Consider the following 26,027-nt stretch of genomic DNA (forward strand, 5'->3'; position numbering starts at 1 on the left):
GCTTCAGTTCAAAATCCCACTGCCTGTCTGTTCTCACTAACCACATCAAAATCTCTGACTCGAATAAGTAAATAACGTCATCTCCCCGTGGCCACCGGACAGCTTGAGGTGGATGCCTGCAAAGTGCTGGCAGTGAGTTTCCCATGATGCCTTGCACACAGGAACTGACCAAAGAAATGCCCACTTACTTAGATCAGACATTATTTTATAAAGTGCCTATGTTGAAATTTTCTTCCATCCAGTTTCACATCTTGCCAAACCTCTTAAAGTTCTTTATTCCAGGTGTAATGAATTCATGTTTTTCTTAAAAGTCCTGTTGCCGATTCACTCCTCAGTCTTAGCCCAATCTCTCTTCTCACAGAAGCAGCCTGAACACCACTTTTTAATGTTTAAGACTTGGCTTTGGGGCACTTCAATGTAGACCGAATTTTTTCACCTCTTCAGGTAAAATGGTCTCTCTCTCTCTCTCTCTCTCTCTCTCTCTCTCTCTCTCTCTCTCTCTCTCTCTCCTCTCTCCTCTCTCTCTCTCTCTCTCTCTCTCTCTCTCTCTCTCTGCCCTGGGAGTAGTCTAAGTGAAATCTATGGGAAATTTACTCATTTACTCTTTTTCTTGTATCCACATGTACTGCTGTGAGCTCTGAAAGGGTGAAAAATGTTGAATGCACCTGTGATGTTTGCAATGCAGGCACACAGCAGCTAGTGAATCGTTTTAGAGAGTATGTTGCAAAGACATGAGAATAACTGAAGGGCTCAACAGGATTCACTGCCATCCATTTAAATCCCCTCTCATTCTTCTTACTCCTTGAGTCAGAAGCCATCTCAGTCTGTCCCTCTCCGTGTACACACATGCTGAAGAGTAAACGAAGTTATAGTCTGTGTTTCGGGAAGGTCATCTCTGTTAGTGCCTTCATCAACCCACTGGGCAGAGAGCTGTGGGAGAGGAAGCAGGCTTGAGACCTTGCTCAGGCCGCCCAAAGTTCTCTTCCAGAGAAGAGAGGGTTCGCTTCGTTTTCATAAGTAGTTAGCTGAACTTTCTGCCCTCTTGGTTTACCACTAAGCTTTCTTCTGGATGTTACCAGCTGTGGATACACATGCAGAGGAGAAGGGCAACAGAAGATCTGAATTAAACCCAGACTGTGGCTTGAAAACTCTCCGAGGATAGGAGGAAGTGGGTCTGCCTCCTCGGAGAGCGGAAGCTGTCGCACATTCAGGAAACATGGTATTTTGATAATAATTTAATCACCTTTTGGAAACCCTAGACGGTATGTTTCAACCCTGTTGTGAAGGCTAGGATCTGACTAAAAGTTCAGAAACTATGCACTAACTATCACGGTCTCGGTTTCCTTGAAGGCAGATTAAAGAAAAAAAGAAAAAAAGAAAAAAAACAATGCCTGCCTTGTATAAATTTTGATGCTTTCACTTCCACCTTATTTTCAGTAAGAACTGACTTTCCTTTTCATCCCTGGATGAACAGAGATGGGTGAGCTCCAGAGGAGTTGGGCTACCTGTTCTTGAGACTGGAATGGGGTCAGGGGCCAGCCGCATTTATTCAATGAATATCTCAAGACCATCAACACATGCATCCAAAAAGAAGTTGCCAGACATAATGGCCAAGCTTGGAACACAGCCATTTTTTAAAGGTTAGGAAAACATGAGTGACACAGAGCAAGCTCCTGGGAAGAGGAGGACAGGCCTCCAGATGGTCTGCCTGGAAGTCGAAAGGCGTCAAGGTGAGCCATTCGAGCTTCACCGGTTTGGGGGAAGCGGTCGTGTGGGAACACGGAGACATATGTCTCAAATGTCAAATTCCAGTTGTGTCAAATTTAGACATTAGTCTTCCACCACTTAAGCCAAACGCAGAAGTGTCGTAGTTGTCCTGGTCATTCAGCGGGAGTGGATTGTAGAACAGAGAGAGCTAGTGGGAACTGAATTCCTTCTGGGACTATGGGATTACGTCTCCAATAGAGGATTCCACAGACAGAAAAATGGCATTTCTCCCACCCCATCCCCAAGGCTCAGAAAATGTAAAGGTGTTCCATATGAAGAAAATTCTATACAAACACCTAGAGTTTCTCCTTTTATTTATAAAGCAATGAAACATGCCCGATATGCTATAATATCTCATGGTATTTCCTCAAAATATAAATTTGGATGTATTCACACTTTTGGACTTAGTCTTATCCATGTGAACATACGGTCATAAGAAATGTGTATTTTCTTAAAATGTTTCCCCTATGTAAGAAAAATGGTAGAAAGTAAGGGGATGAGAAATAGGTGTAACCAAACCTATTCCAAAATCGTCGTCCTCATTCACGCGACTCAGAGCTTCAGTGCCTGAGCCTGTCCTTACAGTAAACTTGGAAATCCTAGAAATGCCTTCACTTAGCTCTAGAGTAGGGGTTCTCAGCCTTCCTAATGCCTCGAAAGCTTTAATACAGTCCGTGTTGTACTGACCCAACCATAACATTACTTCATTTCTACTTCATAACTGTAATTTTGCTACTGTTATGGACCATAATGTAAGTATCTGTGTTTCCCGATGCCTTAGGTGACCCTTGTGAAAGGGTCTTTTTGACCCACAAAGGTTGAGAACAGCTGCTCTAAAGGCCCGACCTTCAGGTGCTTCAGAGGAAGCTTACTGAAGCTGACCCGAGCCCTCACTAAGCTGAACTTTGAAGGAAGGACTCTGCGGTCTTGAGCTCATGAGGGCTTGTAACCCCATGCAGTGTCTGCACACTGACCAGAAAGCCTAGGTGGGCATCATGGCAGCCACAGAGGAACTGAGAAGCTTTGTGCTGGCTCATCAGGACCCCAGGGGTAGCCAGAGGTGAAAAGATCTACCTTTCCCACCACATCTCTGCACAAACCATGGCATCTGTGTTCTCAGAGCAAAGTTTCTGAAGGTGTCTCTGAAAACTAGACACCCCTCTGTGGACCATTTTAAAATAACTGTTTGTATGTATCTGAGCAATAGTCATAGCGTGCCTCTTCTCTACAGGTTTTTTTTCTCTCACACAAACACACACACATGAACACAGAGTCTGTGCAGTGGGCCAATCATACCAAAAATAAATACTCTCGCTTCTCTAAATTATTTATAGAGCTAACCTTACTTTTGAAATATGTTAATAAATAATCTAGATGGGGAAGGGAGTTGAAGTGTTCTTTCTTTTTATACTTATGTTGATGGATAGCCACAAAGCATAATTTTATTTACAAAAAAAACCCAAGCTCCTCAAACCTAAAAAAGCTCTCAAATCAAACATCCTCTGTAAATACTGTATTCAAATGATGAGTAAAGTTTGTACCATTGGCCCCGTTTGGTTATGTGCATCATGTTAGTCACTCAGCAGTGGCTGTCCCATGAATTCTTCACGGGTAGTGCAACCAGTTAAAAAGTGTATAAAACATTATACATATAAAAACGTTCACATCCTTTGGATGTCTGCAGTTCATCATAACTTTGTGGTTACCTTTCCGCAACATAAATTTAAAAAAAGTTACACGCACTCACACACGCTCACACAGACCCATATATAGAAATGGCATTCATCCAATCACACACCATCCAGAGAGAGTAGTGCATAGGACTGAACTCCATGAGGCACGAAGTGGGCGGGCCCATCCTCAGGGCAGTCCGTCATCTTCAAGACTTAATGCCACTCGCTGGGGAAACAGACCAAAGAAATTGTCGTTAGAGCTATAAGAGGCAATCCTTACCGAATGGCAACAAAAAAAATCAGACGCACTATTCCTGTACAGACACTAGTTCATATAATCTTCACTGCCAATGATGAGATTTACCTGACTTATTTTAGAGGTGAGAAAACCGAGGCTCAGTCAACTCTGGATCACACAGCAAACGGCTGAACTCAAGTTTGAGCCCATGTCTGTGCAGATCTACAAGTGTAGCTTTTCCCCACCATTCTGTTCTGTCCTTTCAGAAAGAAAGGTAGCAGAGACCTAACCTTGGCTCCTTATAGTAGTTCAAGTTGGGTGAACTTAAAGAGGGTTAACTGTTGAATGTTAAACCTTGGGCTATTAGCCACCTGTCCCCAGAATACAAATCACAATTAGGCAGGTACCATGCTGGTGCCCCTCTTAAATGATGAAAGAGTACTGGAAAACGATACAAGTAATTCAGTCCCTCCCTCTCCTGTCTCTCACTTCCAGTTACTGGATGCTCAACTCTCTTCTGCCTCAAATGGCTAACCAATGGCTCTGCTCCCTGAAGGGTTAAATTCTTTGCTACACTTGTGTGATTTGTATCTTCCCACGCTCCCTGGTCTGCATTAGTCTCAGAGTTCTGGACCGGAAAGCTCCAAAACTTATTTTTGAACAAGTGATACGAAGCCAACGTTCCTTGGCTCATCATGAGTGAACCCTAACTGCCACTCTCCTCATTTCCGGCCACCGTCTTTGGATGGACCCGAGCTGCATTGCCTCTCTCAGAGCTACATGATTTGCACCAGCCTCACTGCACTGTTCTAAGCCTTGGTTTCATCAGCTGTCAGTGAGGCTTGCACCTACTTCATGGGATGCGTGAGAAACCCGATGGAAAACTGAGTCTGGAGTTCTTACATGCTATCTAGCAAGTATGATGTCCGAAGTAGTCTAGTCTAACCTACTAGAATAAGCATTAGAATAAGCATTAATAAGCCAGCATAGAATAAGCATTTTCCAACTCTGGACATGCTACACGTGACCAAAAGGAAAAAAAGAGAGAAAAAAAAGAAACCCATTGCCTTTCAAGGTAATTTTGAGTTATCTTTAATTTTCCATGCATGCTTTACTCTCAGTGATATTGTCAAGCCCCCCTTATTCTTGCCACGCCCATCTAGGCCAAAGACAGACCCCAGTAGTGATGGGAAAGGAGAAGAGGACAGAAACAGACAGGAGGGTGAGAATTCTGATTTCCAGAGCTTGGAGGACATGCACCCCATGACAGAGTGGAAGGAACTCGGGCCTCTGCGCACTACCTGGAGTTAATCTTGGTTCTGCCACTTTCTGGCTATGATCCTGGGGAAGTTATTAAAATCCTGTGGGTCTCAGTTTTCTCAACTGTAAATGAAACTGATACTACCACCCCACACACGAAAAGCAGTGTCTGACACAGTTGGTGCTTGCCAAGTACCCCTCTGCTTCCTCCATGTCTCTAGCATGTGACTAGCAGGAGCTTATCACACAGGACAGGGTTTCTCTGTGTATCCTGGATGTCCTGCAACTCCCTCTGTAGTGCAGCCGGCCTCGAACTCAGAGATCCCACCTTATCAAATGACGATTCTTTAGTGTAGACTGACCTGTAATTTATATACTGCCCTTACACTCTATAACCTCAGGAAGCAGAGACTGGGGTTTTCACTCTCATCTCACTAGCAGACAAGACGGCAGGGCCGTGGAACCGTGGGACAGAGTCATTTTCTCTCTCCAAGCTCTAGGCTTCCTGCACCATGCCTTCTCGGAGCTCTAAACATCTGTTTGGCGGCACTGGCCACAGTTATAGACTTACGGAGCCTCGAGAGCATCTGCTGACCCTCACAACGCCGTCCGACTGTTTCACACATCTCTCCTTTAGTTTGCTTCAACAGCAGTTTGTCTGCCACACCGTGAGTGACATTATTTCTCATGCTGTTTCCTCTGTCTAGGACAAGCCCTTTCTTCCTCTGTCCCGACATCAAGCTTACAGTGTCGCTTTCTAAAATCAGAAAGCCCGCTAGGATTGGCTGTGGCTGCCTAGGTTTAAGCCCTCACTCACCAGCCCCTCCAGCTCAGAGTGGCACTGCCCTACCTTGCACTTGACGACAGGCAGCTCGGAAAGAGGGTTCTTCGGGAGTTGGTGCAGCTGTGACCTTGGTTCCCCCGGCAAGACAAAAAGCTCCTTGTGGGCAGGGGCTGGGTCTTCCAGGTCTCTGGTCTCCCCAAGACAGGGCTCTGCCCACAGTGGGCGATCATAGCTGCTGATTGCCTGACAGGGGGATGGACTGGATGACCTCTGAGGTCATACTCAGCCCCCTGACTCTGCTGTGCATCAATGACACCTGCTCTAACCACTTCCTAATCCTCATTCCCCAACAGGCCACGCTCTTCCATGCCTCTAAACCTTTCCACACGATTCTCTTTGGAATGCCATTTCTATCCTTCCCTACCTGAAAATTACTATTATTTTTTAAAGACACAGCTCATGGGTTACTGGGAGTCATTCTATGCACTGGATCCCCAGATGAACCAGCAGCCCCTTGCTGTGCTCCTACACCATCCATCCATTCAGCACTCGTTAAAGCCAGTTGTGCTATGCCAAGCCCAGGGAAACAGACTAACCACATCGGATCTGCCCTCAGGGACCTCACAGTCTAGTGGCTTAACTGCTAAGCAAAAGGTAAGAGGATTGTGGATGGAGAGGCCCAGGGAACTGTGGGAGAAGAAGCAAGCCTAGGAAGGCTTCCTAGAAAGATAGGTTCTTCAGCCTCCACCCCACGACACCGAGCATCTCTAACACTCCAGCAGTGCGCTCTATTATTAACTCTGAATACTTGACGTCTCGTGTGGTGTCTGGCATTTGACTGGCATTCAGAGCGTGTCGGAATTCAGCCAGTTACCCTTCTGCAGAAAGTCATTGGCTTCTTAACTGCCAGGAAGACCCTGCAGGTAAAAGGTATCCTGATTCTCTGCTCCCCCCATCGCCTGCTTCAGTATGGCTGTGCTCTCCCAGAGCCAAAACTGTGCCTGATATGTGGGAGGTTCTTGATAAGGTGGAAGGGAGGAAGGAAGGAAGGAAGGAAGGAAGGAAGGAAGGAAGGAAGGAAGGGGGAGGGTGAATGGAAAGGAGGAAGGGAAGGAGCTCTCCTAGCGAGGAGTACTTACTGCGGGGTAGACATGGCCAATCTGAGCCGTCCTCCCTATGTGAAGTTCATCTTCCTCTTCCTCTTCTGTTGTCTTCCTGTACACTGGGTTGTCGAAATTCATGCTCTTGGTATTCTTCCGCTTCCAGTTTCTCCAGATGAGGTACCCACTCATACACAGCAGGGCTATTACCACTGGGGAAAAGGCCACATCACACTGAGCAACCAGGAGCTCTGGCCCAGCATCAGCACCCATCTGCCACCCCCCAACCTTATTACCCCTCGCTTCCCAGCTCCGTTTCTGAGCACTCATTTTCTCCTGCTTGAGTCCTCTCACCATTTTGTTCCTTCATTAATCCTTCATCTGTTATAACATCTTTCTCAACCGCTCTGGGAAGACCCCGCTGCTCCCTAAGGTGTGTTCCCAGGCCACACTTACTTTCAAATATCTGTTCTCTCAACCAAACTGAGCTTTTGAGGGCTGTGCTAACTTTAAAAGTGATTTTTATCATTTTTAGTTATGTGTATGGTATGTGTGTCTGTGAGTGTATACATATGTACAAGCATACACAGGTATGGGTGGGGACCAGGAAAAGGCATCTGCTATCTTGGAACTGGTGAGACAGTTGGTTGTGAGCCACTTGACATGGATGATGAGAAGTAAACTCTGGTCTTTTAGAAGAACAGCCCGAGTCCCTAACCACTGAGCCATCTCTCCAGTCCTGGGCGTGTTTCTTTCTTTCTTTGTGCTCATGCCTAGTATGTGCTCAGTGACACTTGCTAAATAACTGAGAAGTGTTTTCCCACACCTGAACCCTAATACTGCTGCTAATCTGGAACTCTTCAGAAGGTCACCCTCCTTCCAAATTGTATGTCTTTCCAACTCTAAGGCTCCATCAGACAAAGAGAGTCTCTAGAAGAGGATATAGAAGGGCAACACAGTCAAAGACTTCAGAGCTGGTTCAAAATACTAAGCAGTTTGGTTCTTGTTGGACAGACGGGAAAGTCAAGAACGAGCACACTCTCTGTCTCTTTGTCAGAACAGAGGAAGGGGTGTCTTATAGGTCCAGGGCCAAGGCCTAGGAAGGAATCTATGCTTGATTCCAACCTGATGGACAGATCTTTTAGAACGGGCGCAAGTGCAAACAAAGAGTTAGATTAGGAGGATGGGAATGGACAAGAACTCAGCTGGCCATGGAGAACCGCAGAGGTAACCCAGGCTCTGCAGGAACCGAGTTTCCCAGACTGCGCCCACCAGAGCGCATAGTGGTTCTGTGCACATTGGTGGAGACGATTTAGGGTGCTGTAGAGGGGTTTCTGTTTGAGTGAGAGTACCATAATTAAAGATGGCAACAAGAAAAGGAACGTTACAGGAGCAGGTAAAAGAATATTAGAAGTAATCTACTTACTCAAGAATCAATATAAAAAATCAATAGCCTTCCTTTTAGTAGGCAGTAACACATCAGAATGCCAGATGTGGGGCTCGTGCCCGTAATTCTAGAGCTCAGGAGACAGAGACGGGAAAATTATCAAAAGGTTAAGGACAGCCTGCACTACATGATTACTCCAGGCCAGTCTGACTTACAGAATTTCTGCAACCTTGTCCAAAAAACCACCATCCAAACAAACATAATTCCCCCAAATAGATAACGAACTGGAAAATGTCACGGAACACGCACATTCATGATGGCCTAGTAAAAGTTACAAAATGACTAGACTAACCTAATAAGAAGCAGGCAAATGCCACATGATCTATCACGGTCTGCTAAAGGACATAAGTGAAGGCGGAAATAAAGATGCCATGTCTTAAGTGGGCAAGTTTGATCCTGTAAAAATGTAAATTCCTCTCACATGAGTGTGTATATCCAAAGCAAGTTCAATGAGAATCCTAGCATAAATTCTACAAAATGGCACAATTACCCTCAAGTTCATTTAGAAGAGAAGCCATTAACAACATTTAAGAAAATGTTTACAAGAAGAACATTTCATAAAATACTGCTAGTGCCTGGGAACAGACAGGTAGTAGGTGAGGGGACTGCATAGGCTGACATGTATCGGCTACAGTACAGATGATTACTCAAGTCCGAGAGACATGATGGTTCCCTAAATATGGTCTTGGAAAATCTATACACACATATAAAGAATTATATTCACAGATCAGAACAGGCACAACAACCACAAAATTAAACAGTTAAATCTCTGGCTCAGGCCGTCCTCTAAAATAATATTATGAAGCACTGAAGAAAGTTTAAGTTAGGAGAAGAAAATACTAGGAGACATTTTAATAAATCAGAATGAAGCGGGCCTTTCTAAGCGAGACAGTAAACACAGAACTAACAGAAGAAAAGATGAACAGATCTAAGACTTTAGTATAAATGTATGAATGATAAAAGATACCATGTGCAAGTTTAAAATCAAGTGGCAGACTGGGAGAAAGTATTTATTTTATGTATTATTAAGGTTTTTATATTTATTATGGATTTCTACAAATAAGATAACCACAAGAAAAAAAAAATGAGACTGCAAGCAGGCAATTCGTAGAGAATAAAATGTAAATAACTGTCCAGGAATCTTTGAAAGCCTAACTCTACTTCTTGTGGGAATAATACTCATCTTCTCCCCTTCAGATCAGAAGACATTTAGATTTAATGCTTTAATTCAATTTAAGTACTGATTCTTTCAGTGAGGGTCCCAGCAACCCGAGAGGACACACAGATGGCAGGAACAGAATCACTCATGACTAGACTAGGACCACCAGTCCATGGTTGACATTATCTCTCAACCATCTTCTGTGGTGAGCCCTTTCAAGACCAATTCAAATGCTACCTTCTCTAGAACCCTTCACCTCCACTCTGGGACAACCTTTCTGTTTCCTCCCCAGGAATATCAAGATGCTGTTATATCACACCAATGTGTCTGCCATGCCTGTACTACAGGCATCACATAAATTATGCGTTAGCACTACTGTGTGTGACTTCTAAAAGAACAAAGTCCCTAAGGGAGATGTGCTGGCTAGTCTTACGTCGACTTGACACAGGCTAGAGTCATGTGAGAGGAGCCTTAGTTAGGAAAATGCCTCCATAAGATCGGGCTATAGACAAGCCTACAGGGGATTTTCTTAACCAATGATTGATGGGGGAAGAGCCCACAGCCCATCATGGGTGGTTCCAACCATGGACTGGTGGTCCTCAGTTTGTTAAGAAAGCAGGCTAAGCAAGCCACGGGGAGCAAGCCAGTAAGCAGCACTCCTCCATGGCTTCTGCATCAGCTCCTGCCTCCAGCTTCCTGCCCTGTCTGTGTTCCTGTCCTGACTTCCTTCCATGATGAACAGTGATGGGGAAGTGTAAGCCAAATGAGTCCTGTCTTCCCAAAGTTGCTTTGGTTATGGTGTTCATCACAGCAATAGTAATACCGACTAGCCCAGGAGTTAAAAATGGGGAATCCAACTCAAAAATACGGCTAAGACACGAGTCAGGCATGAGAAAATGGACATGTTACAGGACACAAGTGAATGTCACAGTGGGTGGGAATGCGTCAGCCCCGGGTTCTGAATCTTATCCAGGATTGCTGCCATACTGAACCGCTAGTTCAACCTCCCTAACTCTCTCCACGTCTCTCCCACTCCTGGCTTTGCACATGCTGTCTGCACTGCTTGGGTTGTTCTTGATTCTTCTTGACTTGGCCAACTCAAGCTCAAGGATTATTTCCATTGGGAAACCTCGCCTGTTCTCTTCCCTTTTCGACCAAAGCGACTCCTCGGCAGTAACATAGCAGCTCACTCTTAGGATTTGTCATGCCATAATCAACTTACCCATATTATATGTATCCTTTGTCCTGCTGGGGTTTCTTAAATTACATTTACTTATTTATTTTGCGGGGTGGGGCATGCCTGCTACAAGGTGGAGTATGTGGAACCCAGAGGACACACTGCAGGAACCAACCCCGCTTCTACCATGTGCTGCAGGGACAGAACTCAAGCAGTCAGTCTTGGTGGAAGGCTGAATTATCTTGTCAGACCAAGACTAGACATCTATAGGATAGGACCCTGCCTTACTCATCCTTTAACTTCCTTCCCTTTCCTTATTAGAGTTTGGCACGTGGTAGCTGCTCAATAAACCAAAGAGGAAGTAACAAGACAGGATGATTTACTCGGTAAATGACAAGCAGCCCGGCTCATCCGTTAACAAATACATAATCTCCTATAATGTGGCACGTGAGAGAGTGGTGAGCAAGAGACGCTAGCTGGGTCCCCAAGGAGCAGTCATTTGTCTTCACATGGTGCGAGTGTGGGCTGTGGAGGTGGCTGGGCGTGGAGATGCGCCTGGATGTTCATACAGGGGCAGAAGTTGGAGAACAATGTGTGCCGGGCAAGAACCCACACTGAACCAGGTAGCATGCACAGTTCTTTGTCCCTCTAGTGCCTTTCCCAAGCCCCGGGCACTCACCTATGGGCACGATGATCCCAATGACAGCAGCGGTGACTGTTGAGCCCATCTGGCTGCCTTCATTCCCATCTGTAAAACACCATGTACAGAATGATGCCCCATCACTGTGAATCCAAGCCCGGCCTGCCCTCGAGCTGTAAGGACCACCCGCCCAACCTCTTCTTGTCCTGGCTCTAAGGTGATGCTCCCAGTTACTGTGTAATAATTCAGTCTCGCTAAACGTCCCCAAAACTCCAGGGGCAAATAGGACTGAGGTTATGTCACATCCGGGAAACTAAACTTTGATAAACGCAGACTTGGGATTTGAACACAGGACTCATGACCCAAGTCCAATAGGAAGCTGGGGGCTTGGGGCTGGCTGTCTTTTTCCACTAAAATCCAATGCACTGTCTCCACTGTTTTGGTGGTCTGCCTGTTCTATGCACTACCAGCTTGTTTTCCTAAGAGATTAAAACCTGATATACTGGAATGTAGTAGGGTATAATTGGGAGTGTAGGCTTCTGGGTCAGGCTTCCTCGGTTCATATTCTATCTCTATTACACATTACCTGTGTGACACTGTGGAAGTTAATGTAATATTAAATGTGTAATGTATATTATATGTATATTATATGTATATTATATTTATTTTAAAATATTTTCTACCTCTTAGGGGTCCATTTAAGGATTAAATGGGATAATTCATATCAGATACTTAGCACAATGTCTAGCTGGCATTGCCTAATTCAAGATGGTAGTGAGGTGGTAGTAGTAATGATAAGGGCTAAATTTAAAAAGGTTTGTTAGCCAGGCATGATGGTGCATGCATATCACACCCCACTCTGAATGGTAAGGATAGAAGACCTCGAGTTTAGACTAGCCTGGGCTACATAGCGAGACCCCCATCTCTAAAGGATCCTTGTTGCTGTTAAAGGCACATGGAAGCCCATTCTTAAATGAAGAGTGATTATAAATGTATTGTTTTAAATAAATATCCTTCCCTAGCTCTAAGACACCCGAGACACCTGTACAGCTCTATGCCCTGGGATCCCATGAGAGCCCTCTGAGGTGTGAGAGGAATGGCTAGCCACTGGCAATGCCCCCCAATCTATTTCTCCGTGTTACTTCAAGAGACTCTGGCTAATCAGGGAGCTGCCCTGTTTACCAAGTTAGCTAATTGGAGGGCACTGGAGAGATGGCTCACTTGTTAAGTGCTTGCCATTTAAGGGTGGGGATCTGAGTTCTGCTCCCAATTCATGTAAAGCCAAGCGTGGCAGCATGTGCCCATAGCCCTGGCTGAGGAAGGAGACAGGGGGAGACCTGACGCTTGCTGGCCAGCCACTTTAGCTGAACCAGTGAGCTCCAGGTTCTGTGAGAGGCTGTCTCAAGAATTATATTGAAGAACTATTGAGAACACTCCCAAGGTCGATCTCCAGCCTCAACAAGCACACATACATATTATACACCTTCAGTACACACATGTGCACAAAGATGAACGTGTACACACACACGCACACACACGCATGCGCGCGCACACACACATGCACAGGCACGCACGCATACAAAGAAGGAAGAAAACAAGCTAACTGGAAGCACTGCTGTCCCCTTGCTCTGATGTGCTAGGAAATGTCCCTAGGCCTGTGAGAACACTCAGACCTCTGCCCCCATGAGAGGAAATGGAATTCCACCTCTGCAAACACCAAGCTGCCTCAAACGTCTATTCTTAGAACCTAGCCTCTGCTGGCTAAACAGCCCTGATCTGAACAATGTCACCATTGCTTGGTTTCTGGGCCAGCCATGTACGGGGTAAAAAAATGAGAGATGGTTTATCATTTAAAATGAAGCCCCCTGGCAATTATAAAGGTATTTTCTGGTTAATGAGATACAGCTGTTCCAACAGGACCACTACTGCTCCCAAGGATTAAAGGAGTGCTAAGCTTAGTTATTCTATCCAGGATTTGGAAACAGGCACAAGCAGATCATACTTTACAGACATTACTGCCTGGGCAGCTTACCAAGGCTGCTGGGAGCTCGGATAGAGCTTTCCAAACTCGACGACACCCACTCAGGAACACATGAAACACTGACACATATCCAGGCAGCTGGGCACTTCCATTCACAATGCCTCTTTTGCCTAGTTCCCTCTTTGAGGCAGGGTCTTACCATGTTGCCTTGGCTAGCCTGGAACTCTCTATGTAGATCAGGCTGGCCTAAAACTTAGAGATCTGCCTGCCCTGTCTCCTGTTTGCTGACCACCACTGCCAGGCGCCTTTGCCTCTCCTGACCATCTTGAGAAGCAAGTCAAGTGTAGCTTATTATTGGTTCCTTTTAGGGGGAGAATGACGTCAATCCCAGGACAGGACCTTCTCTCCTTGCTTCCTCCTAAGAGGTGGACATTACAAGATCTTCCTTCCTAGCCACTCCCGACCCTCATCTTGGCTTCCCCCAAGTTATACGAAATGCAGAGCTGACTTCCTTACAGTGCTGGGAGTGGTTGCTGGTTGCAGGGCTCAGGGTGGACGGGCTGGTGCTGGGAGCCTTAGGGATGTTCACTGAGTGAGGGACGGCAGCTGTCTGGCTTGGCATCTCTGTGCTGCGGTTCTGGTAGGTAGGGTCGTGGATGGTTGTCCCAGGGGCTCCCGTGGTAGCAGGTACTGTCCTTGTCATAGCAGAGGCTAAGGTTGTAGTTGAGGTAGACGGAGGTGCTAAAGGGGAAAGACAGCAGTTTGTTGCTTTGGTGCCCAGTTATGGTTGCTGAGTTCCAGTAGGGGCTCAGCCTCTGGGCTTAGCTCAGATGCCACTATCGTGAAACTTTCCCCCATCCCTGAATGGGCCGTGATCTTCTCTGAAGCTGAGTCCTAGCACTTCACTTTGATCTCTTAAAGACGGGTCCGTGGGACAGGGCTGTGGAGACAAGTGTGGAGGAGGCCTCTGTAAAAGACCAGAGGGAGCAGAAATACAAATCGAGAAGCATTTCATCCTCGTCTGCAGTTACGTCATCAGGTTTAAATTCTTCACGTTAAACAGCTGAATCTGGACATTGTAAATGATGGAACAGACCTGATGCTCAAACCCAAGGTTTGGCTGCACATAGGGACTGGGAAACAAAGCCCAGTTGTGAGGATGAAGTGCTGTCCACCATTAGTCACAACTGCACTCAAGGGCATCTACGCACTGTGCCAGGTCTAGCTAAGAGCAGGCATCTGTTACAAATGGTCAGCAAGGACCAAGGGCTCTTTACTCGAAGTTTTCTTCATTTTATTTTTTACTCTTTGAAAAGATCTGTTTATTTTGTATCTACGGGTGCTTTGCCTGGGCACCACGAGCTTGCCTGGTGTCCTCGGAGGTCAGTAGAAGGAATCAGGGTTGGAACTTCTAGAATTGGAGTTAGGAATGGCTGTACGCCATCATATAGGTGCTGGGAACTGAGCCAGGGTCCTCTGCAAGAGCAGCAAGTGCTCTCAGCCACGGAGCCTACTCCAGGCCCCATTAACTTGGCTTTCAAGGGATTCCAGAAATTTCCTGAAAGTCGAATTTAAAGCATTTTACACGCATTGCACTTTTCTTGGAGATGGGAAAGCCTTGGAGGGTGCCATGAACTCACGCGGTCAAGGACGTTTAGATAAGACGAAGGTGCAAACGTGAGAAGCAACCAGGGAAGATGGAGGAAAACCTGGAGCATACTGAGTCCCTACGAGTCCAGGGCAATGTTTGTCACTAACCTCGGTAGCATCTCTTCATGTCTGGGCCCAGCCACATTGTGTCAGGACAGGCACAGGTGTACTTGGGAGAGTGGCTGGAGATCTGAGGAGCAGGAAGGCACAGGTATTCACAGCCGCCATTGGGCTGGGCACTCAGCTCACAGGCATCTGCAGCTAATGGCAGGGGGAGGAGCAGACAGAGAGCATGTTGGGAGATTGACAGGCCATGCCAGGTCCTCTTGTCTACCAATAGTGAGTTCCCACCAACTGGACTTGCACAGAAATCTTTCCCTACCAGCATAGTAGTTGGGACTTTATTGTTACCCTCATTCATTCTTACAGTTCTGAGAGGTGGGTTATGGTCCCAGCTGACAGAGAAGCCTACCCTCAGAGAACACATGGACACGTTACAACTCTAGGAATTTTGGAGGCAGACTTTAAGTCTACCTCTCCCCGACTGTGTCTGTCTCATTTGCTCCTCCTCTGGGTACCTGCCGTCTCTTTCTGCTTTAAGTCTCTAGAACTAGAATCAGGTGCAGACCTCATCGTCTTGCCCCTCTCTTTGCTGTCTCCCTTACCCTGGCAGCCGATACCGGTTACAGCTGGTCATGGCAGCAGATGACACAGCCCTGCGGTACGATTATTAGACCATTCCCAGTAAGCCACCTGGCTAACTGTAAGGCCTGGAGACACAGGAGTTTACAGTACTGCAAAATGGGTGCTAGAAGTAAGTGCGCACTGATGTGTCGCGACAGAAGGAACTTGGCAATCAGGTGGACCCTGGTTTAGATTTTTGTTCTACCTGCTAACATTGTTTTCTCTCTCCAACTTCAGTTTCCTCAATTGTTGAATGAGACATACAAAAAGCACCTGTTATCGGCAAAACTAGGACGCCTATGTGTTTGTTCCTAGCCGTGCATCACACAGAGGCTGAAGCAGAGTGAAACCAGATATGGCAACACACTTGACAACAAGAGGGACTATTGTATTCTTGGGGATACTGGGTCAAGACACAAATGGGAAGACGTAGCCTGTCAGGTGTCAGGAGAGGGCACAGGCAGGCGGGGACCAGGGAAGGCTTACTTACCCTTTGGCTGCTTCAGCTCATGGAAGATTACAATGTCATGTGGGTTATTAAGGTTCTCAGCCAGGATGGAGATCTCCAGGCCATTGAGCCGATTTGCGCTGAAAATGGCCTCATTCTCCAGATCCGTCCAGAATACCTTGTCCTGCGGAGTACAGATGTGAAGGATAGGAAGCCCAGCATCCAAACTCCATCCCAGTCTGAGGGCCTCGCCCCAAGTCAGGGACAGGACGAACCGGAGTCGGCGCTGTCTACCCTGCCCACAGGGGTTCAGAGGACGCTGCCTCTGCCGGTGAAGCAAAGCCTCCTAGCTTCCTTCTGTCTTAGATGGCTACTTGTGATTCTGTGCTGCCGAGCTAGGCTCACTTCCTGGAGCCAAAAGAAAACCAAGGTTGCATGACTACACCTGGGACTAAGATAGAAGGAATGGTGAGTTCCCGAGGGCTAGTTGCTGTTGGGCCTTCTAGGAGGAACACACAAGTCTACATGGTTAGTGTTCTACATGGTTAGTCCGTAGAAGAGTAGACACACATCTGTAGGCAAATTTACAATTACAGGGGCAACCATGCACCTTGTCCACAGACCCAGACACACCCTCACAGGTCAAAAAGACATACTCACTCATGCTGAGTAATACCTTTTAGTTCACATAAAAGTACACACACACACACACACACACACACAGAGAAACAGACATGTTTACTCTGGTGCACTTCTGCAAACTCATGCACATACCCACACTTTACACATGCCAGGAGATGCCTCAACATATATATACATACATATATACATACACACACACACACACACACACACACACACACACACACACACACACACACACACACACACACACACACAAACTCATGTTTTAAGCCAGGGGATAAAGTTAGAGGAGACAATCTGCACACAAGTTCAAGCAGTACTGAATGAAGCTGCTCTAAGAAAATATTGCCATTGTCCACCACAGAACACTACCCCCTTCCTCTGCCTTCCCTGGATGGCAGGGTTGGTTTGGGGGAGGAGCTGTGTGTAAGAAACTTTGGTTCCGACTTCCTTATTTCCCCAAAAGAAAGGCTGTTAAGGTCAGAGCAAGGGCTTCTTGATTCTTTTCCTTCTTGGGAGCTTCCTGAGGGCTTGGGTAGTGTCTAATTTACTTCTGTGACCCCGGGATTTGGCACAGGTCTGCATAGCACCTCTCAGGATCGCCCTACTCTAAATGATTCTAAGGACACACATTTCTCCCTGCCTCCTTCTGTATGTGAGATACAGCGGTAGATGCCGAGGATGTGGAGAGGCAGCGTCTGTGCCGAGAGATTTACCTAGGTGACATTCTCTGAACGAGACTCTTGGGGAGAGCACAAGAAAGACTGCCAGGCAGACTGGGCTGTGAGCCTCCCTGGATGCCGCTCTTGGAGTGTATCAACCTGTCAGCTGGCGTCCCTGTTCTTTTGTTTCCCTCTGGACAAGTCTAGAAGTATCCTATTTGAACAAGCCTCTTCTGGGTTTAAGCTTCCCGACTGAGTTATGCCTACCCCTATGGGGCTCACCTCAAATACAGCTACCCCAAAAGGGTGACTCAGGAAGTCAGTGGAGAAAATCAGCATCTTTCTGTTGCCTCCATTGAAGTCGATGCTGGATAGCTGGTGCAGCTTGGAGTCCACCCAGTACAAACGCTGGCTCAGCAAGTCTTGGGGAGGAGGGGTCAGGTCAGACACCAGTTACTGCAGCTACATCTCTACTCCACGGCACTCCTCCCTGCCCACACTGCCAGGCCTCAGACTGAACTTAGCTCAAGGGAACAAAGACACTGGCCACCATGAGGGGACTCTCACACAAGACCCATGGGACTCCTAACAGTTGTCAGGATCAGTTCTAGTGCAGGCTCCCAACTCTCGTAGACAGGCAGGGCTCACCCAGGGTGATTCCGTTGGGCCACTCGATGTTGTCTGAAACCAGTGTTTGCCGGTCTGCACCATTGAGCCCAGCCTTCTCAATCTTTGCCTGGAAACCCCAGTCAGACCAGTACATGAACCTGAAAGGCAGAAGAGCCCACATTAGTTTTCTCTGGGTGGGACAGCTGGAATGGCCCAAGCCACCAAGGCTCAGCGATCCACTGAATAGTTGGGGATTATGTTTAATGGGGAAACCTCTGACATCCTTCGGAACTATCAAATCTTAGAACAGGCACTTTAACCTTCATCTCATGAGAGCCTCGGGAAGCTCAACTTGCCAATAATCTACTTAGTCTCAGCTGAATGGCCCGTGAGCTCTGCTCTCACTGTGGCAGCTCTAACCAGAACCCTAGAGCATCTGTGTGGGCAGGGCCCTTACACATCTCTCCCGATCTACTCAGAAGAGAGTAGATGACCATCTTAGCTCAGGTTCCTGCTCCTAGACCCTCATTTCTAGAGATCACAGCAGTTCACTGTTACTAATTCACCCTTTCATGAGGAAAAAGGAACATTTCCACTAAGGGAGCCCCCACCTAGGTGTGGCCAGAGCAAAGTAGCCTCTGTTAAAGGGACCCACATACTGGGCAACAATGGTCAGGGGCAGAGCAGCCCCAGGGACCCTGAGTCCTCGAATCTTACTGGTTGTACTGAGTGCATGACTCATGTAATGCCCACTGGGGAAAGCTACAGGGAGACAGATTTGGGATTAAGGGGAAACTCCACTGTATAATGGATCTGTATTCCACAATGAAATAGGTTCTCTGTCCCCAAAACTGGTTAAGCGGCTGTCAAATATCTATGGACAGAAGCCTGAAGAAAGGCCTCTACTTCTGAAGCTACCCGGGATCTCTAGTCCTGTAGTACTCCAAGACATGCTATTTTAACAATACAATGAAGGAGCCAAGAGTCCAGAGTGATCTCTGGTGACTAATGCCCAGTACTTTGGCTGAGGACAAATAGGATGTGGGCCGTTTGGACTTCCTTCCCTGTATCTCACTGGCCCACGGGTTTCTAGAACCTTTGACAGCTCTTGTAACAGACACGCCTTTGCTGGTGGAATGGAAAGTTTATGTGGGGATTCTCACCCTCGCAGGGGGTCGACAGCAATGGCTCGGGGCTCGCTGAGATCACGGTTGAAGAGAGTACAGCGGCGGCGTCCATCGGTTGTGGCGACTGAGACGGTCTTATTGCCTGAGTCTGTCCAGTAGATGTGCTTATGGACCCAGTCCACCGCCAGGCCCTCTGGAGAGTGCAGCTGCTCACCAATGAGGACCACCTGCTCGTCCGGGATACTGGCCTTGTCCATGTGGGCGCTTAGGAGAAAGCAGGGCTGGCCATGGGCAGAAGCTCCACCCACGGGCCCATGTGGGGCTGCCTCTGTAACCCTCCCCACTTTGTCTTCTCTCTGAGCCATGGCAGTGGGTTTTAGAGGAACTTGACTAATCTCCACTCAACACATTCCTTGAGCCACCAGGGTTAGGGACCCGGGCTGAATCAGCTAGTTTCTGGCCTGGAGGAGCTCAATTAGTGGGGGAAGAAGCTTGCAGGCAGGTACAATGCAGTGTGGAAGCCTACGGCAGCAGGGAGATGGAGACTGCACCATCCTGCAGAGTGGGAGAAGCCTCTGTGGTTGAGTCTTGAAGGACTAGATCACCAGGGGCACAAACAATGAAACCAAACACACAGAGAGACCAGTATACACAAGTGTAGACACACAGAGGTTCGGAAAGGATGCGGGGTTTGGTGTGGCAGAACTGGTTTACGGGATGCAAAACTGGGGATGAGTTCAGGCGAGAGCTGCATCCTGACAGCACTGAGAGCACTGCTAAGGAACTGGATCATCTTGGGGCAAGGGTGGGAACCCAGTGGTTCCGAGATCAGAGCTGGGAATGTTAGATCACCGTGGCAGCTGCAGAAAGGATGGTCACAAAAAGAAGGGAAGGAAGGGAAAGTGCTGAGGGGGAGGTTATAGCACGCAGAGGTGAGAGGAATGCAGTCTGCAGGAGGCTGCACAGCAGAGAGAGGGACCACACAAACACACAGGAGGCATCAGGTTGCTGTCCCCGCGCCTACTGCACTCTCTCTCTGTTATTACTTCCATACTGCCTGCCGCCATCCGTAATTCTCACTCTTCGGATCCCGGGAATTCTCTTAAGGTCCAGACTGCAAAGCACTCTGAGATACCACACGGGCAGCTTTACTCATTGCATTGCAAACCGTGAGTTCCCGTTCCTGTCGCTCAACCACAGGCTGCCCAGCCCCCACACCCCCATACCCGATCTCACTTGGCAGTTGCTCGTCTTCTCGTCTAACCACCCATCCCATCCCATCTTTCTTTCTACAGTGACTCAATGTCTACCCAATGCCCGGTTATCAGCAGTCCTGCCAAGAGGATCTCAAGGGCAAAAAAGAGCATTAACTCTCCAAGGAGGCCCAGATACGCAGGGAGGCCAGATATTATGGCATCTGAGACAGACAGGAGAGAGACTTTCTCACATGTTTGAGGAGGTTCCCAAGTGCTAAAGTCACAGCCAATGACTGGGGCACCCAGTGATGACCAAGGTACTACCATCCAGGAAGTCTTCCCAACCACCAAATTAGGTCAGAAGTCTCCTTAGAACTTTCTCTCATGACTATAAAAAGGTGACCAGTAGTGATATGTGGGCTCCTCCAGACAGAGGCCAGATCTTAGTCATCTTGAGTTCCCAGGGTCCAGAACGCAGGTTCTCCATGGAGAACCCAAGGAGGTTTCTCCTTTCCCTCATTTCCTCTGTCCTGCACTTCACGGCTCGGCCACCAGGGGTCAGACACAGTCTAGGATGTGGACTCAAGGCTGTTTTCCCACAGGTTGGTGAGTCCTGGTCCTTCCACTCCTGCTGTGATTCTACATCCCTTGTCAAGCCCAACTCTGCCCTGAGAGGCAGAGGCCAGCCTTCCTCCTGCCAGCTGCCCCTCCCTCAAGCCTCCCAGGCTTGGCTGCAGCGTGCACAACACTCACCTGTAGATCTTGCGGTAGGAAAGGTCACACCAGTATATTCGATTGGTATCCACTTCCACGTCCAGCGCCACGACATTCTTGAGCATGGGGATGAGGCGCGAGTAGTCCCGCTTCACCAGGTCTATTCGCCGTACCTCGTGTCGGTTCGTGAAGATTAGGGATGGGCTCCTGCCAGCTGCCATGCAGGGAAGCAGTGTCAACGGAGGAGGCAGGGAGGCCAGGGACCAAGTCTCTGCCCCTCGTTTGCTGGGTGAGAGGTTCATTTGTAGGAAGTGGGGATGACGGCCCCTACTTCACAGGCTGGAAGGGCAGACGAATGAGTACCAGCACAACTGTACTCTCTATCAGGTACAAATCCCAAGTGCGTCCTCATGCCTGCACTGAGGCCATCGGCAGCATCCTGGATTCCACTGGAGCACCCAGTGATGACTAGGGTACTGCCATCCAGGAAGTCTTCCCAACTGCCCAGTGGGGTCAGAGGTCTCCTTAGAACTCATGAGTGCAAAAAGGTGACCAGTAGTGATGTGTGGGATCAGGCAGAGGCCAGATCTTAGTCATCTTGAGTCCTCAGGGATTCCAGCTAAGCTACCTGCCCTTCCCGGCCCAGCTTCACTGACCCTGGTGCTTTTTAAGTCTTTCCCTTGCCCCAGAGTGTGTTTCTTTCCAGAGATCACTATCCTTTCTGCTCGGGGCTCCGCTTGCCATCCTGCAAGAACGGCCTACCTAAGGCGCATAAAGGTCCTAGAAAGATAGCCCAGTGGGTTAGGACATGTGGCACCTGACAAATCCCATACATGCCCTGGACAGAACATACAACTGACCATGTATATTCAAAACCCATTTTAGACTCCAGAGTTAGATTCAGAAGATCACATGGGGGCCTAGATATTCTTGACTTCCATCTGGAAGATCAGTGTCCCAGATAGAGGTCTTTAAGGACACTGCACTGCCCCGCCCACAGGTGGTTTTGAGACATATCAGGCAATTCTTAGGCACAGTTCCCATGTTTTCTAGAACACACTTCAGCCAGCTACCTGGTCCCATTTCTGTGCATCTGTGCCAGGCTAATAGGGACAGGATGGGCGCAGTCCAGAGCCATGTACCGACCAGGGTGTGTGTAGTGATGGAAACTTTTGGAGTAAGGGGTAAGAGGGAGCGGTGATACAAACAGCCAGAAAATGGGGCTCAAAGTACAGGGAGCGCCAGATGGAAAGCTGGGTTCTAGGCCTGCTAGGTCACCTACAAACCAGAACTTTGCTTACCCCAAATTACAGCCACGACTTCACCTCTCCGAGGTGGTAAGCTGCGATGGGGGCATCTTGTAAATTTTATTGAGGGCTGGGTCAACAACAGGGACCTATGTGTTTATGATTTGAGTTTTTGTATGACTGTCCCTTAGATAGTCACATGACTTTTTTCAGAATGTTGTCACCTACATATGGGTCATGTCACTCCTGTCCCAGGTGGAAGTAAAGACAGGTTAATGGGTGAGGGTGTTAGAGTACAGTGTAGACGGGATATTTTAGGATTTCTGGGTTTCATATCAAGTATTGTACCTACTGTGTTACCGTATCTATGTGTTCTCTCAAGTGTTTGTGTGAAAATCCACACTTTGACTAAACTGTTTGTTCAGTACCTCCATGTGGAGAGCTACGGTTTCCATACACTCGACCTGTGGTACACACAGCCTACGCTCCTCTTACACTGGCCTCTTTCACCACCACCCCACCCCCCCAGTTATTTGTCCTTGGAATACTCTGATTCATTTTTCTCTAGAACCCCACATTAAATGTACAAGCAAACCTGTTGCTTGGCCTTCAACACACACACACACACACACACACACACACACACACACACACACACACACACACACATCTGTTCGCTTCTCAACACTCCCACAGCAACCATCCTTCTCCAAACCTTTCTCCTGGGGTACCATGGCAACACATGGTTCTCTCTGGCCCTCTGCAGTCTGTTCTCAGCAGTGAAGCCGGGCAGAGCCTAAACCTGACAGTGCATTTCCCTTCCACTCGGAACCCTCTGAGGGCTTCTCTCAGACACAAGAGAAAACAAGTCCGTCTGTACAGCGGTCTAGAAGGCTCTAGGGGAGTGCCCCAGACACCTCTGACTTCACATCTCCATAGTGTCCTCGTTCCAACCACACCAGCTTCCTCGTAACTCCTTCAAAGTCCGAGCATGCTCCCTGCCTGGGGCTTTTCCGCTTTCTGTTCCTTCTGCCTGGAATGCTGTCCCTGCTCGCCCCTTCACTTCCGCCAGTTTCTCATTCAAATGTCACCTTATGGAGGGCGTCCCTAACTATTCTGTTTAAAGCCATAACCCACCATTCTCTCAGACTCCATTCCCTACTTTATTTTGCCTGACTTGCCACCTGCCATGAGCTATATTTTGTCTAGCTATCTTATTTCTTTTGTCTGCCTCGGTCACCAGCAAGCACAGCGTGCCATTTGCTGACTGAATCTCGGCACCTACAGCAGTGCTATTGCATTTAATATGAAGAACTAAATAATTACGTCAGCTGGATGAGTGGATCAATACGGAGAACTGCCCACATCTTGCTCTTTATGGCTCTACTGGCTCTGTGGTCTAAGCAAGCTTGTGCCTATACACTGTGCTGTGCTAATGTGGGCTGCAGGTATCACGGATGGCCTAACCATGCCCGATGTCAGCATGCAGCACATTGTGCATGGATGTTCACTTGTACTTTGGGCACTGCGTGTGACCCATTTGCTTTCTGTGTGTACGTGTGTGTTTAGCCACTCCTCGAATATGTGGTTCTAGACAATCCCCCCACCCCCCGCCCCAGAGCTGTTCCCTATCCTTTAGGAAGTCCGTACCTACAGCTTTACAGTTCTTGGTCAGCGTATCCATCTCATAGCCGGGGTGGCATTCACACTTAAAGTAGCCCTTGTAATTCACACAGATTTGGCTGCAGGCATCTGGGTCCTGGCATTCGTCAATGTCTGTCGAAAAGACCAGAAGTCAGAACTAGCAGGAGGCTCTGCATGTGCTTGGGTAGACGGGGGAGGGCTCACCACCACAGGTCTTCTGGTCCAAGAGCTGGAAGCCTGCTGGGCATGTACACTCAAAGCCGATCTTGAGGTCAGTGCAGATGTGGGAGCAGCCACCATTGTTGTGCAGACACTCGTTCAGCCCTGGGGAGGGATAAAGGCTGCTGACCTCCCTGTGAGAGGCAGGGAAGTGGCCCAGAGCAAAGCCAAGCCTCAGGGCAGCAGACACCCACCACCAGGAAACCAGGAAGCTGCATAGAACCAATAGCCAGGTGACTGGGAAGGAGGCTCCTCCAAGGGCAGGCTCCCCAATTAGACCCCACCAGTGGAACAAAGAAAACACAGGTCCTGGTCCTCCTAGGCCAGGGCTCCATTTGCTACTAGACTGGAAGCAGCTAGGTCTTACCTGGACCTCTGAGGTCTTTCACAAACACGGTTTTTACAGTTCCTTCTACCTTCTAACCTTTATGCCTAAGCTTGCAAGTATAATGTTAACCCCTGGGACACCCCCCCAGATGCCTTCTGAATGCCTCTGTGTATCCATCTCCAGGTCCGAGGGGCTCCGGAGGCAGGTGACACCACTTTGGAATGCTGCTGCCCTTACAAATCTCTTCCTCCACGTACTGCCTCCTGTAGCTTTGCTCCTCTTCCCAGCTCTGCTCTGTGGGGCCAGCCAAGGAGCAGGGGCTCCCTCGGATCTCTGTAAACTGCTGACTTCTGGTTCCCAACTATTTGTGTGTGTTCTTAAGGCAGGGCCCAGAGTTGGTTTGCCAGTTATCAGACGTCAGACAGTGCAGAATGCCCTTACTTGCTACAGCTGAGTCTCTAGGCTACACTTTTTAAATATGCCCGTGGCCAAGTCAAAATTCTCTCCTACCGGGATTTACACGATGGAGCCTTTTCAACTCCTCTCTGACCTGTCTCACTGAACCACCATGCCACAAGCCGAGACCAGGATTACCAAGTGCTGCAAAGAGTGAAGGGATGCCAAGAGCTCATCTGGGTCTGGTCCCTCATTCTCTGCTCCCTCACCACCTTCTGGAGGGTCCTAGGGGAGGCCAGGACCAAGGCTTACCAAGTTCTCACAGCACCTTCTGAGCTTAGAATCACAGACAGTTAATCCCACAAGCCAGCGGAAGTACCACAGCGACCAGCCCTTTCCCACCAGGCTCATGCACTGTTACTCCAGCCAAGCGAAGCAAAGCTGAGCGGGGCCAGCCGTGGCCATGCACCCAGCTGGTCGGAGCTGCCCATCCCAGGCCATGCAGAGCTGTGGGCATCCCACCTCCAGCCGGAGCCATGCTTAGGGAATGTCCCCTTTACCCCTGGGCCTCCTCCTGTTTCCCTGGAATATTGGTGCAACTGAAAGAACAAGAGCACATCGAGCCCGTGACTTTGGGGGACTGGGAGTAGCTCAGTCAGGTCCATCCCTGGGAAGCCCCAGACTTCTGGAGATGGTGTGAGTCATGGTAGCTTCGGACGAGTTTCTGGGAGAGCTCCCACAAGGAACCATTTGGTCGCTCACACCCTCTGCCACCTGTCTTGGGTTTTCTTATCCCACGAGCACCATCCATCCATTTGTTTTCCCGTCCACTCGCTGCCTCAGTCCCGCACCCACCCACTTCCTTCCTCTCTTTGCAGGTCGCAGCAACCCGCAGTTCTATTTGCTGGACACAGCCACGGGGTATGTGTAGGGTGGCGCTGCCCAGGAAGAGCTCAGAATGACTGCGGCTTCTGATGAAAGAAGGCGTGGGGTGTCTCAAGGCCAACATGGATTGAGAGAGAAAAGCTAGGAGACCCCCGGTTAGTTTATCCCTGATCGTCTTCTTTGGAAGGCCTGAAGGGAATCTGTGTGCTTCTCTAATTCTGTGTCGCCGGGAGAGGAAGGAAGAGGCTGGAGGCCTGAGTAGCATCTGGTGTCACCGTCCCCAGCATGGTACGTCCCTGCATGCACACACCTTCATGCACACACACACGTACACACACACGCTTATG

At 48.4% G+C, this 26,027-nt stretch overlaps 1 protein-coding gene across 1 annotated transcript; it reads right to left on the bottom strand.

Moving 5' to 3' along the window:
* Positions 1 to 2,064: 2,064 nt before the first annotated feature.
* Positions 2,065 to 25,338, bottom strand: Lrp8 (LDL receptor related protein 8). The gene is made up of 14 exons (XM_032900835.1): positions 25,318 to 25,338; positions 24,057 to 24,176; positions 23,859 to 23,984; positions 21,001 to 21,175; positions 19,088 to 19,315; positions 17,964 to 18,082; positions 17,598 to 17,737; positions 16,051 to 16,192; positions 14,985 to 15,137; positions 13,743 to 13,967; positions 11,285 to 11,353; positions 6,862 to 7,034; positions 5,789 to 5,965; positions 2,065 to 3,666 (listed from the first exon to the last, which is right to left on the bottom strand). Exons 1-14 carry the CDS (start codon positions 25,331 to 25,333, stop codon positions 3,628 to 3,630), a joined length of 1,902 nt encoding a protein of 633 aa, XP_032756726.1. The 5' UTR covers positions 25,334 to 25,338; the 3' UTR covers positions 2,065 to 3,627.
* Positions 25,339 to 26,027: the final 689 nt, after the last annotated feature.

The sequence above is a fragment of the Rattus rattus genome, chromosome 1 (genome assembly GCF_011064425.1).
Source record: "Rattus rattus isolate New Zealand chromosome 1, Rrattus_CSIRO_v1, whole genome shotgun sequence".
Taxonomy (NCBI): Eukaryota; Metazoa; Chordata; class Mammalia; order Rodentia; family Muridae; genus Rattus; species Rattus rattus.

What these genes read in the sequence shown, in the direction of transcription:
- Lrp8 (XM_032900835.1), bottom strand. An exon ending in TGAGCTGAAGCAGCCAAAGG is followed by an intron (nt 15,138 to 16,050) that starts GTAAGTAAGCCT and finishes CCCTGCCATTAG; the next exon opens with CTGCAGATGCCTGTGAGCTG. An exon ending in CAGCAACCACTCCCAGCACT is followed by an intron (nt 11,354 to 13,742) that starts GTAAGGAAGTCA and finishes GGTGTTTTACAG; the next exon opens with ATGGGAATGAAGGCAGCCAG.